This window comes from Salvelinus fontinalis, chromosome 38, assembly GCF_029448725.1.
Source record: "Salvelinus fontinalis isolate EN_2023a chromosome 38, ASM2944872v1, whole genome shotgun sequence".
NCBI classification, from domain to species: Eukaryota; Metazoa; Chordata; class Actinopteri; order Salmoniformes; family Salmonidae; genus Salvelinus; species Salvelinus fontinalis.
The window spans coordinates 14,608,274-14,623,785 of NC_074702.1; the positions used below are offsets into that span (position 1 = coordinate 14,608,274).

The 15,512-nt window shown below is 44.7% G+C and overlaps 1 protein-coding gene across 2 annotated transcripts; it reads right to left on the reverse strand.

Annotated features, from left to right (window-relative positions):
- Positions 1–5,908: 5,908 nt before the first annotated feature.
- Positions 5,909–15,504, reverse strand: LOC129837183 (importin subunit alpha-6-like). Of its 2 annotated transcripts, XM_055903110.1 has the most exons (14): positions 15,376–15,504; positions 14,082–14,209; positions 13,757–13,858; positions 13,281–13,380; positions 12,816–12,910; positions 12,327–12,458; positions 11,719–11,807; positions 11,445–11,544; positions 11,059–11,222; positions 10,905–10,983; positions 10,637–10,762; positions 9,480–9,607; positions 9,090–9,268; positions 5,909–8,461 (listed from the first exon to the last, which is right to left on the reverse strand). In XM_055903110.1, the coding sequence occupies exons 1-14, from the start codon at positions 15,377–15,379 to the stop codon at positions 8,274–8,276; spliced, it is 1,614 nt and encodes a 537-aa protein (XP_055759085.1). In that variant the 5' UTR covers positions 15,380–15,504; the 3' UTR covers positions 5,909–8,273. The 2 variants fall into 2 exon arrangements, with proteins under 2 accessions (XP_055759085.1, XP_055759084.1); XM_055903109.1 differs by lacking the exon at positions 15,376–15,504 and having other exon boundaries at positions 14,082–14,231.
- Positions 15,505–15,512: the final 8 nt, after the last annotated feature.

Consider the following 15,512-nt stretch of genomic DNA (forward strand, 5'->3'; position numbering starts at 1 on the left):
GAGAGAGAGAGAGAGAGAGAGAGAGAGAGAGAGAGAGAGAGAGAGAGATGGAGGCAGTGAGAGAGAGGGTGTGTGAGAGAGAAAGGGAGAGAGAGAGAGAGAGAGAGAGAGAAAGGGAGAGAGAGTGAGACAGAGAGAGAGAGAGAGAGAGAGAGAGAGAGAGAGAGAGAGAGAGAGAGAGAGAGAGAGAGAGAGAGAGAGAGAGAGAGAGAGAGAGAGATGGAGGCAGTGAGAGAGAGGGTGTGTGTGTGTGTGTGTGAGAGAGAGAGAGAGAGAGAGAGAGAGAGAGAGAGAGAGAGAGAGAGAGAGAGAGAGAGAGAGAGAGAGAGAGAGAGAGAGAGAGAGAGAGAGAGAGACGGACACAGTCAGGGAGGGTTAGAGGGAGTGTGAGAGAAACTGCAAGGAGAGACACCAAAATTGAGAATTGGACAGTACCAACAGAGAGGTGATGGCACCCATGGATGATGTTCTGCACCTGTTAGTCATCCTGTCCTTGTTGGAGACAGGCAATGCCAAAGTGGGAGACTTCAAAGCACCAGGAGATGTCATCATTGGAGGGCTGTTTTTCATCCACGAGGGAGTAGAGGAATCCCCCAGCCTCTCAGCACCCCATGCATCATAGTGTGTCAGGTGAGTGCAAAGATAAGATCTCTCTTTCTCTCTTTGTGCGTGTGATTTTATCCACATGTATGACTAAGTGTTCGTGAGAGAGAGTTTATTTACTCTGACAGGTTAACCACAGACAGTGTGATGATCCAACTATGCTTTATGTACCTTTCACACACACACACGCACGCACGCACGCACGCACGCACACACACACACACACACACACACACACACACACACACACACACAGGTTCAACATGGACGGGTTCACCCAGGCATTGGCTATGATCCACGCTGTAGAGTCGGCCAACAGATCCCCTGTCCTGACTGCACTAGGGATCTCTCTGGGGTACGTTGGTCAGATCAATCCACAGCAAGGATACACTATTTGTATAGTTTATCTTCCATTAGTCAGCACCTCACATAAAGGTTGTACATTCTTTACTTCACACAGGAGCCAACCACAGACTGTGGGGGAGGGGCCAACACCTCCACCTGTCCCCCACCCATCATGGCCGTCATTGGGGCCTCTTCCTCTGAGATTTCCATCGCTGTTGCCCGGCAACTCAACCTGGAGCTCCTTCCTCAGACAAGCAGTCCAATCCCACCCACAGAGTGACGATTGATGTAACAAAAGGGTTGATAAAATAATAAAGAACTGAGCTGTGGGCTTCCCGGGTAGTGCAGTGGTTATTTTGTGAATTCATAGTTTATTGTGTGTGTATTGTTCTTCAGGTCCTTGAAGATCCTGCTGGCCTTCCAGCTCAACCCTGACCTGAAGGACGTTCTCCGCCGCCTCTACCAACCCTATGCCATCATCTGTCTCTGCGTGGCCCTACAGGTCCTCACCTGCACCCTGTGGCTGGTCCTGCAGAGCCCCCGGGAGAAGGCCACCGTCTTCGCCACCACCGTGCTGGTCGAGTGTGACAAGGGCCCCTACGTGGCGTTTGGTGTAATGTTGGGCTACATCGCTGTCCTGGCTCTTGTCTGTTTGCCTGCGTGTTTAAAGACCACAAGCTGCCACAGAAGTACAACGAGGCCAGGTTCATCACCTTCAGCATGCTCCTCTACCTCATGTCCTGGCTGATATTCGTGCCTGTCTATGTGACCACCTCTGGGAAGTACCTGCCAGCAGTGGAGATGGTGGTCATCCTCATCTCCAACTATGGCATCCTCAGCTGTCATTTCTTTCTTCAAGCACCATGCTATCCGGTTCTGCGCACCATGCCTTTAGTGCGCATCCACAGCCCAGTGCGACCTGTTCCAGCTCCCCGCACTTGCCGGGCTACAGGGGGTATCCAGCCAGGACGAGTTGTGTCATCGCTGCGCTCCAGACCTTCGGTGCGCCTCCACGGTCCAGTGTGTCCTCTCCACACTCACCGAGCTAAAGTGGGTATTCAGCCAGGATGTGTTGTGGGAGCTCCACTCACTAGGCTGCCAGTACGTCTCCTCAGTCCGGTGAGACCTGTTCCGGCGCAATGTACTAAGCCTCCAGCGACGTCCCCAGTCCGGAGCCTGCAGCGACGGTCTCCAGTCCGGAGCCTGCAGCGACGGTTCCCAGTCTGGAGCCTCCGGCGATGATCGGTGTCCTGGTTCCTCCGGCGATGATCTGCGGCCCAGTTCCTCCAATGAAGGTCCATGCACCAGGGCCACCACCAAAGCGGAGGGATCTGCGGGCGGAGGGGGGTCTACGTCCCGCACCAGAGCCGCCGCCGTGAAGGGATGCCCACCCGGACCCTACCCTTTAGAGTCAGGTTTTGCGGCCGGAGAAAAACTCTTTTGGCAACTTCGATAAGGTGAAAAACAAATTCAGACAGACAACCCTCTCAACATCACGAGGAAGACATGCCAGAACGGCAAGATTTGAAACCAAAGTTTGCAGGAAAATCCTTTGCAGGGGTTTTAGTGAAAGTAGTTGATCCAAACTAGCCACTTGCAAAATGAACTTATTCAAAATAACCTCTGTTATCCCCATCTTGCTAGCTACTATTTTAGATTATATTCAGGCACATAGGGTAGGGACCTAGGCAGTGACGCTGTTCTTCTATGCCAAAAGAGTCCCTAATTGAAACTAGACCCTAGTTACTGCTGAGAACAGCACGTCTGCTCTATATCTCTATGTCTTTGTGGTACAAGGGCTGTTTGTAGACCAGAGAACGCATTTCTGTGCAAACGGATAGGCCCAAATCCATGCTTGTAACTCAAGAATTCACAAAAATCGTCCATTAACATCAGTGCATTAATAACAATAAGTTTGAATTAAGTGCGCACATCTGAAGATATGTTTCATCTCATCTCTGTTGTCTCCTTCTCATCAGTAACTCCAGTGAACTTCCACTCCTGTCCCTGCCATTGTCACCAGACTTATCAATCATTTCAGGCTGATGTTGACTTTGGCCATGTTAAGAGCATCAACACTGTGTATCATGGGTAAATTGTGACTGACTGATATACTGATATAATAATGAGTAGTTATTTATGATACAAGGTGATTTGTAGATCAGTCTGTCTCGACTCGCCTTCAAAGTTAACTGCAATGCTTTGACTTGACCAAGTGTTTGAGGTGTGAGTCATTGAGGAGATGTTGAAAATTAAGTCTTTCCAAAATTCAACGAAACAACAGGTGATAATGACTGCAAAATCATTGGAACGAGGAAACAAACTATTCACAATGTCAGATTTTTTTTCAGAGACCCATTCAGACATGCATGCAAACCGATAGGCATTCAAAGAGTCACACGGATACAAAGATTCCGAAAGATAATAACAGATCATAATGGTGTTTGCTAGAGTGAGCTGATAACAGCTTCTGGGAAATCTGTCATTTAGTTTCTTCTACTTAGAGAACTCCCCATTCTGAACCTGCCTGTCTGGTTGTGACACAATGACACCGTGAGGAGAGAAACAGGGAGAGAGAAAGAGAGAGAGAGAGAAAGAGAGAGAGAAGGGGTAGAGAAAGATTAAGAAAGGGAGAGAAATAGAGACAGAGAGTTGGTGAGTTGGAGAGAGGGTGACAGGTGTCCCTCGGGATATTTCCATGTGATAGCCTTGAGATTAGAGGTAGCATCAAAATGAAACCATGATCTCTCTATGTCAAGAAAATCTTTATCAAGAATGTTTGTCCTCATCATTTCATGATGATGATCACTAAGTACATAACAACTAAATAAATATTTCATGAAGAGTTCCACAAAAAGTCAGTTTAGACCATTCTCACACTTCGAACCCATCTCAACAGACCATAAACTAAATTCTGGTTAACTGATACTGGACAAATACTACACTGAAATAGGATGTGGATGGAATTCTTCTCTTAGAATGCCTAGTCACTGACACTCTGAGGAAATAATCGCCCTTGAGCAGGAAGAGAAAGCTTTAACTGGGAGTGTTAATACTTTACTATTCTATGACAGCAATCCTAATTCTGGATTGCTAATCAACTTGTTAGTGAGAAAAGGTGACAATGTGTTATAAATAGGGATAGTTTAGTTTTTTTTTTTGTGTGGATCACAACAGTTAGAACAACAGTTAGAACAGCAAGGCAAAATATGTAAGCTCTGTAGACCTGCTATCATGATGTGAACAAAAAATATGCTTCTAATGTCACACATAAAAATACAATAAATAACACAGTTTCCTTTGATGGGACCAACTCAGAGACGCGGTATAGTGTTGTGAAGTTCTCGTTGTTGTTTAACAGTGGATGTCTCCAGTCCTGTGACGTATGACACTCTCAAGTAGACTCCTGCCGGTTTCTTCTCGTGATCACACAGAGGTTGGGTTAGGTGAAATGGCTGGGGGGTGGAACTGGATCAGCTGCATACAGCACCCACATACAGAAAGTGTCTGTAGGTGTGTGTGTGTTTCATAGGAATTTAACAAGTTCTGTCGAAATCATCATTGCTTTTGTGCAGAAGAATAGACAGACGTCCTGTAGACAAAATCCACTAAATTCCATCTGACAAGAGGCAAGAGGATTTTGAGACGCAGAGTCTGTGTCTGTCAAGCTGTGGTAAACAGTGTGAAGTTGTTGTTGTTGTTTTACAGTGGATGCCTACAATCATGTATGACGCACTCAGGTAGGCTCCTACTAGTTTGTTCTTGTGATCACACTGAGGTTAGCTTAGGTCAGCCACATCCACATTTGTGGCCTGCTGGAGGTCATTTTGCAGGGCTCTGGCAGTGCTCCTCCTTGCACAAAGGCGGAGGTAGCGGTCCTGCTGCTGGGTTGTTGCCCTCCTAAGGCCTCCTCCACGTCTCCTGATGTACTGGCCTGTCTCCTGGTAGCGCCTCCATGCTCTGGACACTACGCTGACAGACACAGCAAACCTTCTTGCCACAGCTCGCATTGATGTGCCATCCTGGATGAGCTGCATTACCTGAGCCACTTGTGTGGGTTGTAGACTCCGTCTCATGCTACCACTAGAGTGAAAGCACCACCAGCATTCAAAAGTGACCAAAACATCAGCCAGGAAGCATGGGAACTGAGAAGTGGTCTGTGGTCACCACCTGCAGAACCACTCCTTTATTGGGGGTGTCTTGCTAATTGCCTATAATTTCCACCTTTTGTCTATTCCATTTGCACAACAGCATGTGAAATTTATTGTCAATCAGTGTTCCATTTGCACAACAGCATGTGAAATTTATTGTCAATCAGTGTTGCTTCCTAAGTGGACAGTTTGATTTCACAGAAGTGTGATTGACTTGGAGTTACATTGTTGTTTAAGTGTTCCCTTTAATTTTTGGAGCAGTGTATTTCACACAGAGTGAGCCCATGCTTGTGACTTAAGCAAATTTTACTCCTGAATTTATTTAGGCTTGCCAGAACTAAAAGGGGTTGAATAGTTAATGACTCAAGACATTTCAGATTTTCATTCTTAATTTGTAAACATTTCTAAAAACATAATTCCACTTAGACATTTTGGGGCATTGTGTGTAGGCCAGTGACTCAAAATCTCAATTGGATCCATTTTAAATTCAGTGTGTAACACGTCAAGGGGTGTAAATACTTTCTGAAGGCACTGTACTTCCAGCAGTCACACATAGGACTAATGCCTCCATGTAGTATATGCACTGTTACCTCAAAGAATTTCTGATAACAGGGCCAGGACCAGTCTTCTAAAATCAGCTGCAAAGTCAATGTCACTAATAGTCCACCTTAGGAACCGTAACAGGTCTATTGTTTTGACAAGGTCTATTGTAAGGTTGTGTGTGTTTCATTCATAAGAATTGAACAGATACGTTCTGTTAAAACCATAATCGAAGACAAAATCCCCAATATTCCAGCTGACAAGAGGCCTTGTATAACAGATCATTTTATTTAATTTCTTTATTCTTCAATATTTTACAGTCCACATTAACCCATCTAAAGAGAGCCAGACAACAGCTCCATGAGTAACACAGAGAGGAGCTGTTGAGTCCAGCTTCACACACAGCCCTCTGTAGTCCATTGGGTTAAAGTAAACAGAACCACAACGGCAGCATGATATGGTAACCACCTAAACTAGAGGATTCTGGACAGAATACCACAGCAGTTCTTTTAGCCTCGGTTTCAGAACCAAAACAAAACAATTCCCAAATGAGGGACAAATAAATCAACCTAAAACATAAAAAATAATATATCATCCAATCGTACAAACATGAGAAATACTAGAAAACTATAAATTGTTTAATGTGCATGACAAAATGTAGCACTACAAACTGTTTCCATCTCAAGTAAATATATATATAATTTCCAAGTCCTGGAACAATTAATATGGTACTCAAAATGTATACAGCATCTACAATTTTCAAAAACATTACATGCCAAAAGTAAGGAGCCAGGATTCAGGAGTGATGAGTTTAAAACTAAAAGAAAAGTAGAATGCTGAAATACTGTGCTTGTAGTCACACACACACACACTAATAAAAGCTCAGCAGTTCAGTATAGCCAGGTTGGGTTTCCTCCACCAATCAAGAGTTCATGTAAAGTTTTTACCAAAAAAATTCAAAACATAAGGAGTTCTAAACAAAACATGTTCTAGAAGCTGTTCTAAAAATGATGGGAACCAGAGGAGACAAACACATGACCAACAGAAGATCAGAATAAAGCAGCAACAGGTACGTGTGCAAAGACTCAACCATAGGTACAACACTACTGCATCTGTCAGAAAACACATTATACTGCAATTAATAAAATCACCCTTTCCAATTAGTAGGTATTTCTTTCCCCTATATAATTTCTTACATGTATATATAATATACAAAGCACTAGAGTTCAACTGAGCATTTTCTATCAACGTCCAATAGCGTTAAGTCCAATGCAAAGTTAACCACCACCAATTAAACAAAAAGACTGCAGCAAAACAAATAAGTCATGACATCATAATAACTCATGGTGAGATGAAGGAAAAAACTACAAAAGAACTCTGAGAGCCTGTGTTTTTATTCACCTGGAGATTGTTACAGACACTGCATCACACGACAGACGCTAGTCACTGAACCTAACCCGTCTGGTCCTGTACTGTGGCCTGCTGGCGGCGCTTCAATAAGGAGCACTCACACAAGCAGAACACTCCTCAATGTTGCCCTAACGTTGTGTCAATCCTACCGTAACGTTGTTACAGATAAGCATAAGCCTGGCTAAACGCTATGCTGACTAATGCAGCAAGTTACATGCAGTGCTGCCCTACACAATGCATCTACATTACTGCAGTCAGTTCGATGCAACTGGTGTCCTGATGTTATTCTAACGTTAATATTGCAGCCAGGGCCAAGGAGTGGAGAGAAGATGATAATGACAGTTTTTGACCATCTTTCTCTCAAATTAGCAGAAAGACATTAACGGAATAAATAAGATTAGGAATCTCCAGGTCAACCATAGTCCATTTCAACACTGAAGAGAGACCCCAGAGAAAGAGATGTGCAGCTGCTTTCCAACTTAAATAATATGTCACTGGAATACACACATCATCATTATCATCTTGCCACAATGTACATCCTCCCAATGAAAACAGGTAGGCTGTCTCTGCAGGTAGGCTGTCTGTAGCCTACCGTTTTCTCAGCTCTGGTCAAAGGGTACAAGTTAGGAAATGAGCTGATACAGTCACTAAACCTCTTCTGGACACTAGTAGGGATAGTTTGGACTATCTGGTGAAATCCAGAGAATCCTCAGTCAAATGCTTCATGTGTTCATATCTTTTGTTATATTTTTGAAGACTGAAGAGGTCATTTCACATTTAAAAAGGAGATATGGAGGACGATTGAGACACCAGTGTCGTAATAATAATAATAATGTATTATAATAATATCACAGGAAATAATGATAAAATAAAACATTTTAGGGAGTAAGACAAAATATCAGCCAACTCTTTTTCATATTCATACAGCTCCAGGAAGTCTCAAACACTAAGAATGAGCTGTCCTCAGTCAGTCTTTCAGTCAGTCAGGCTCGCTCTCGCTCTTTCCAGATAGGGTGGCGTGGCAAGGCTAGCCTTGCAGGAGAGGAAGATTTGGAGAGAGAGGTGGAGCAGGTGGGTCCAGTGAGAGAGGAGAGATTGGGTAGTGTCATCTGTTCAGGTCTAAAACAGCCCTATGGAGACTGGACTCTCTGGGGTGATGGGGGGGGGGGGGGTAGTAGTAGTAGTAGATACTCAGAGGGGTGAAGGTCAAAGGTCAAGTGGTGGTTAGAGCTGGAAGCCCTCCATGGGCCCGTCCTGCTGCTGGAAGATGAACTGGCCTTGGTTCTGGTCCACCTGTGGGGCGATGCTAGCGTCCTCCTCCTCCACACCAAAGTAGTGCTCGATCAGGTCAAAAGCCTTCTGGTAGATCTCCTGATTCTCATGGCTCTGCAGGAACTCTATCTTGTCCAGACCTGCCGTGGACATTTTTACATTTAGCAGATGTTATTATCCAGAGTGACTTACAGTCAGTGCATTCAACGAAGGTAGGTACGACATCCACACAGTCATCACACCAATTTGTAAGTCGCTCTGGATAAGAGCGTCTGCTAAATGACTTAAATGTAAATGTAAATCACAAATACAACTTTCCTCAATAAAGCAGCCATCAGCTAAATCAGTGCTAGTAAGAAAAGCCAGTGGACACACACACACAAATTAATATCAGGCCTTAGTGACTCACATGACAATACTGAGTTATAAATCACTAACTAATGGCTGTTTAAATTTGGCAGCATGTGTCCTTGCATCTTATTAGATAAGAACTACAGAGTACACTATTCACTTCACAGCAACATATCTACTGCCATCTAGTGGAACAGTGTGCATTCCACTGGCTAAGTGATTATCCATAGCCTAATGACATTTCTCCTTCTCCCTGAAGAGTGCAATCGTTCCCTCTGCCTCCTTACGTCAGTGCATACCTTATAAATCCACCAGACATTTGCTATTTCAGGGAGAATGTGGAGAAACAGAATTGAGCGTATATCTTAGGGTTGATTCCTGTCCCATTCTCTTATGTTGTGTGTGTGTAAAACCTACCATAGGCTTCCTCTATGAGGGCACAGTAAGGATTGATGCCGGTGCCGTTCTGCTTGGCCTCCTGCTCTCCCAGTCTCAGGATGTTCTCCAGGCCGTTCAGTGACACCTGCACTATCTTACTGTCCATCACTGTCAGCAGGTCACACATGGGCTTGATGGTGTTCAGACTAACCAGGTACCTACCGGGACAGCAAGACAGTGTTAGATTGACATTTTTTCACATTTGTTCATTTGGTTTAGCAGAGATACGGTTATACAGGCCTACTACACTGGGACAAAACTTTTGCCGAGCATGCGACTACTCCCATTAATTTCATGAATTCTTGGCGTAAGCAGCGAGTCTCCAAAATGATGCTCCGGTTCTATTTAAGAATTTGAGCGCGTTATTACCTGATCTGCTCAGGAGTGCCCCCAGAGGTAGCATTGGTTATAGCCCACGCTGCTTCCTTCCTGGTGCGGAACTCTGCCTTTTGAAGGATCTCTATCAGCACTGGGAAGATGTTGGCATCTATCACCGTCTGACCAAGACAGAGAGATAGAACAGTGAGATGACATTATACACACACACAAATAGGTTGTTGTCAATAAAACATCACAATAAGGTGCAGAGTGTTGGATTTGCCTGCTGGGGGTCAAGGAGATCCCCAGCTCCTCTAAAACCATCGACAACTACATGCCGTTTTCATGCCGTTTGTAATATCTTAACCCCTAGAAGAGCATAGTTAGAACTACACAGTTCAGATTTTTCTACATTTAGCTCTCAGAGTTAAACAAGTAACCACCTCCCGATATCTCGCAATATTGGCCACCATTAAGAGGATGATATTACAACCAAATAGTTAACATTTATTTAACAATCCCTTGAAAACAGCATGTAGTTGTCAATGATTTTAGCAGAGCTCGCGGTCTCCTTGGCCCCCAGCAGGCAAATTGAACGCTCTGCACCTTGGGACATTTTAGCAATAATGACCTAGCGTGTACAAAATATTATGAACACCTGCTCTTTCCATGACAGACTGACCAGGTGAAAGCTATGATCCCTTATTGATGTTACTAGTTAAATCCACTTCAATCAGTGTAGATAAATGGGAGGAGACAGGTTAAAGAAGGATTTTTAAGCCTTGACCCCTGGATTGAGCATGCGTGCCATTCAGAGGGTGAATGAGCAATACAAAATAAATTCCTTTGAACAGGGTATGGTAGTAGGTGCCAGGCGCACCGGTTTGTCTCAACAACTGCAACACTGCTGGGTTTTTCACGCTGAACAGTTTCCTGCGTGTATCAAGAATCCAACACCCAAAGGACATCCAGCTAACTTGACACAACCGTGTGAAGCAATGGAGTCAACATGGGCCAACATCCCTGTGGAACGCTTTCGACACCGTGCAGCGTGCATGCCCTGACGAATTACAGCTGTTCTGAGGGGAAAAGGGGGTGCAACTCAAAATTAGGAAGGTGTTTAATATTTTTGTACACTCAATGATAAAAGCCCTCAGATAACTACTTAAAACACTGTGGTACTATCAAGCACGGGTACACACACACACCTGGATCTGTGCTCTGTTCCCAGCTGTAATGTTAGACACAGTCCAGCAGGCCTCCTTCTTGATGGACTCCTTGGGACTGCTGAGCAGGTGTAATAGGCATGGCAACGCCGAGCAGTTCAGAATCACCTGGAACAATCCACACACACACAGTGAAGATTACACACCAGTCCACACACACAGCTAGGACCATGTGAAGGATCAAAACTCCACACACATGATGAGAGACAAAGCCATTGGGAGGTAGCAAGAAAATAAAAACTAGTTCTACCTGAGTCTGAATGTCATCGCCTGTCACTATGTTTCCCACAGCACGCAGCGCAGGAGAGACCACCTTATAGTCACTGTGCCTGGGGAAGACCAAAAACACCAGTCAGTGTGCACTAACATCTCAATTTCTTGTGTGTGTGTCGAGTAGTACTTACATGAGTAGCTCCACCAGTCTGCGGCAGACCCCAGAGTCGATGACGGTCTGTATCTTGTCATTGGGTCCGTCAGACAGGTAGGAGAGGGCCCAGCAGGCATCTGCCAACACATCTGGGTCACTACTGAACAGCAGCCTGGACAGCACACTCAGACAGGGAGACACCTGGGGGAGGAGAGAGCGAGAGCAAAGAAGAAAAGAGCGAGAGGGAGGAAGAAAGACGGAAAGAGGGATAATGGTGAAAGGAGAACATTAAGTTTTGCTAAGAGAATGGCTTTGAGAGAAATTAGTCAAAATCCCAGAGTGGTTTGTGCATTTGACAGGAGAGATCTGTTCGACTGTTAGAACTGTCCTCTGATTGGGCAGTGTGAGAATAGACCCCATTACCTTGGTGAAGTCGGGAGGGGGGTTCTTCCCTCTACACAGGTTAGACAGAGCCCATACAGCATTCCTAGTTGTGGTGAGACGGTTGGATTTAGCCAGCAGCCTGCGGGGGCAGAGAACAGTTTTTAGTACACCTTGTTTCTGACCGCAATTAAACTGTTAAATCTGACTAATCGGATTATACAATGTATTAGGTAATGGTATGAAACTCTACTTCTCCTTGTTAAAACGACATGGGCCTACAGACTGATAAAACCAAGCTCGCACACACACGTACTGTTGTAGGGAGGGCAGGATGCCACAGTTGAGAACGTAGTCTCTGCACTCTGCGTTGTCCCCGGCGATGTTCCCCAGGGCCCACACGGCCTGAAATACACCAATCACTCGTCACCTCAGCAGCCATGCATATTGCCATTCCGTAACATTGCAGCTATATTGCATGCAGCTAGGAGCCATATTATACAGTGCTGCAGCTAGGCTATATTTCCACACAAACATCAGCACCATATAGAGCTGGGCTTGGAGGGCCATACCATATACTGCTACAGCGATATAACCACACAGCTAGGACCATATCGGGCTGGGATTGCTTAGTATTTGGCTATGTTAAAACCCATGGAAGGAGAGTGAATAAGAGAACACTTCAGGGAGAAGGGTAGAGAATCAGAATGCAGTCATAGCGTTTATATTTAGGGAATGCAAAAATAGCTGGTTTACTATTCAGATAGGATCTTCTTGGCAGGACAAATCCCATGAAATCTTATTCCCATTCCTGCTAGACATCCCTGTAACCCATGTGTTAGGGTCCCATCATGCTACAACTCTTCCCCAGGGCTTCAGCCTCCCCCCGGGGCCTTGCCGCCCCCACCCAGGCTGTTCAGTCACCTGCTCCTGGACGTCCTCGTAGTCCGAGTTGAGCAGCTCGATGAAGATGGGCACGGCTCCCGTCTCGATAACCACCTTGGTGTGCAGGAAGGTCCCAGAGGCAATGTTGGTCAGGGCCCAGGCTGCCTCAAACTGTGTCACACACACATTTCACACCATGGTCACATGGGGAGCATAGTACAAGCCCTCATAGACAGATACACAGGGTGAAGAGTTATGATTGAATGAGTGTCATAAAGAGGCAGAGGAAAGTTCACTAGCTATGTCTTTTGACAGGGAGAAATACAATGCAGATGTCATGCAGACTGACTAATGCCAACAGGATGTGATATAATATTACAGAATCTGACTTAATTTCCTATATTCCAACAGCTTTCTGTTAGTGTCATTTTGTGTAGTGAATACATTTTACGATTTCTAACAGACCAAACCAAGAATTCCCAGCACATCCAACTAACACACAGACAGAGACCCAGCCACCTGACCAACCTGAAGAGTGCAGTTCTCACTCCTCTTGAGAAACTCCACAAACTTATTGACGACCCCTGGGGTGAGAATGACCTCATCGATGGGAGGGTTGGGCTCTGATGAGGAGAGAGAAGAGAGTATGACAATGACATCACACTGCTAGCTTAAAAACATTGTGGTTCATGGCTGAAAACGTGTGATGCTGACACATTCCAATACGGTGTTAAAGGAATAGCATCAGGTCCAACAAAGGCATTACTTGCAGACATTTGGCACGAACAATCCATCTTTGTTGTTGAGGAAACATACTATACAAAGACCAAACTATGTCCCGTCCCAAACGGAACCCTATTCCCTATATAGTGGCTCCTGGTCAAAAGTAGTGCACTAAATAGGGAATTGGGTCCCAATGGAGACATATCCTAAATAATAGAGGTGGCATGAGCCCTGTATTGGGGTGTTATGAATTGCATGATTCACACAGACCTTTGGAGAGTAACTTCCTGAATTTCTGTGTGGCGATCAACTGCTGGTCTGGATCCTCAGAGAAGATCATCTGGATCATCTCTGGAGTTATGACACCTTCCTACACAAGTCAACATACATAAAGATGTGAATGACATACAAAACCATGTACTCTGACACTATACACATAATGCAGAGCAAGCGATGTAGTGCTACACCTGACCAGTTTATCACATAAAGTGCACTTAGGTCTAATGACCTTCATCTAGTTTTAATCACAGATTGAAATCGAAAACCAAAACCTCTTGTCTTTTTTGGATACTGGAGAGCAAAGACTTAACTAACCATGGGTTTCAGAATCTTCTGTTTCTCCCAAAATTATTTGTACTTATTTTATGGAGTAATGGCATTGTCTTTCAACAGGTAACTAGTCCTTCAGTGCAGAGTGTAGGCCATGAGAGCAAGACAATGGGACAATTGGAGTAATGGTCACTTACACCTGAGACTGGTGCAGTGGAGCTGATGTCGGGGTCCTGGATAGGGCATTCTAACATGGACTCATCGCCCGAGGGCACACACACATTTCTCCTCTTGAACAGCTGGGGGAAGAGGGAGAGGTTAGTGTTAGTAGGACACTGACTCACTACAACACAAACAAACCAAAGACAACTATAACAGGTCAATAAAAAAATGACTCATCTGGAGAAGATTTACCATTCAAAAGGCATTTACATGGTCAAATTGGATGAGATTAGGGTTGTCTCCACAGAATGGAGAGTAGCTGATTCAGTGGTCCAGGCGTAAGAACTAGAAGCACCATACCTGCTCTTCTCTTTTCTGTTTGCGGAGTTGGATCCCCTCCTCCTCTCTCCTCCGGCGCATCTCCTGTGGGTTCAGCGCTTTGTTCTTGTAACTCTTCATTCGGTCATTCCCTGGGCTTGCCATCTCGTCTGGGGAAATAAGGATAAACATAACGTTATACTGAACGATCAAATATACAAACTTGTGAATTCACAGCAGCCACAACCAGCCAAACTTAACTGACTAGCTAGTTAATGTTTATGTTAACATAGGCGCGAATGGAAAATCAAATAAATTAAATCACTCTCGATGTGAATTTGGATGTTGGCCAAAAGGGGATTTGAACACAAACCCTGCCATGTGCATCCTCAAACGAAAACAGCAGTTTGGGTGACAGTTTGATAGCTGATGAAGAAGACTGGTGATCAAAGTAACAATACCAAATGTTTCTCCCTCGCTGTCATCAGCTGTAAACGTTGTGTTAGATAGTGAGTCAAAGAATGCCATTCCTGGCTCGCTAGATAAAGATGACAAGCGCATCAGCTAGCTAGCTAACTAATGTATGTTAGCTAACATTAACCACGGTCTTACTGACAGCGTCACATTGACATTGTTTGTTGTATTTTCTGGGGGAATCAGTGGTCTTCCAGGCTGGATATCTCCAATCGCAAGAAACCGGGTTCCTCTCTAGCTAGTAGTACAGTACGGCCTAGTACAGTGGTTCCAAACCAGCGGTACTACCTAGTAGGACGCCTGGCCTGGGGAGGGGTACCTGGCCTATCCACAGGGGTACTTGAGAAGACTCACGAGACCTTAGGCTTACTGGTAAAATACACATGATGGGGTACTTCAGGGGTACTCCGGGCAGAGCAAAGTTCAGCTGGTGGAACAGTAACCAAAAAAGGTTGGGAGCCACTGGCCTAGCACACAGCAACTAGCAGGTAGCATGCTGGCTACCTAGCTAATACATTATTCGTGTTAATTAAATTACATGGTGTTCAAAAACCTTCTACCGTATTCGTTTCGTTAGAAAAAAATACTTAAAATCAACTGTAAAACCAATTATAATAGGCATTGGTAGCTAAAACTGCCATTAGACCCAAATCACAGCTTTTTAAGATTGAGCTTGCTAATAACACAGCTAGCGTTAGCAAACTAGATAGCTCCCTACATCGTTAGCTAGCTAACTAGCTCCTTCACACCCCTCTCCTGTCCCCTCTTGTTTAGCAACCATCGTCATGCCAAGTTATCAGATAATACGTGACAAAAAAAGAAAACGACAATAAAAAAGTTGTGACGATTGTATTGCACTTACCCATTTAAGATGAATAATGTCAGAAACGCCTAGGTGTAGCTAGGTATTATTATTTCCTTCACGCAAACTCCCGAGTCCAGCTGAGAGCAATATGGCGTCTTGTATCGCTTAAAATTTCCCAGTAACCCTCCTTGGAT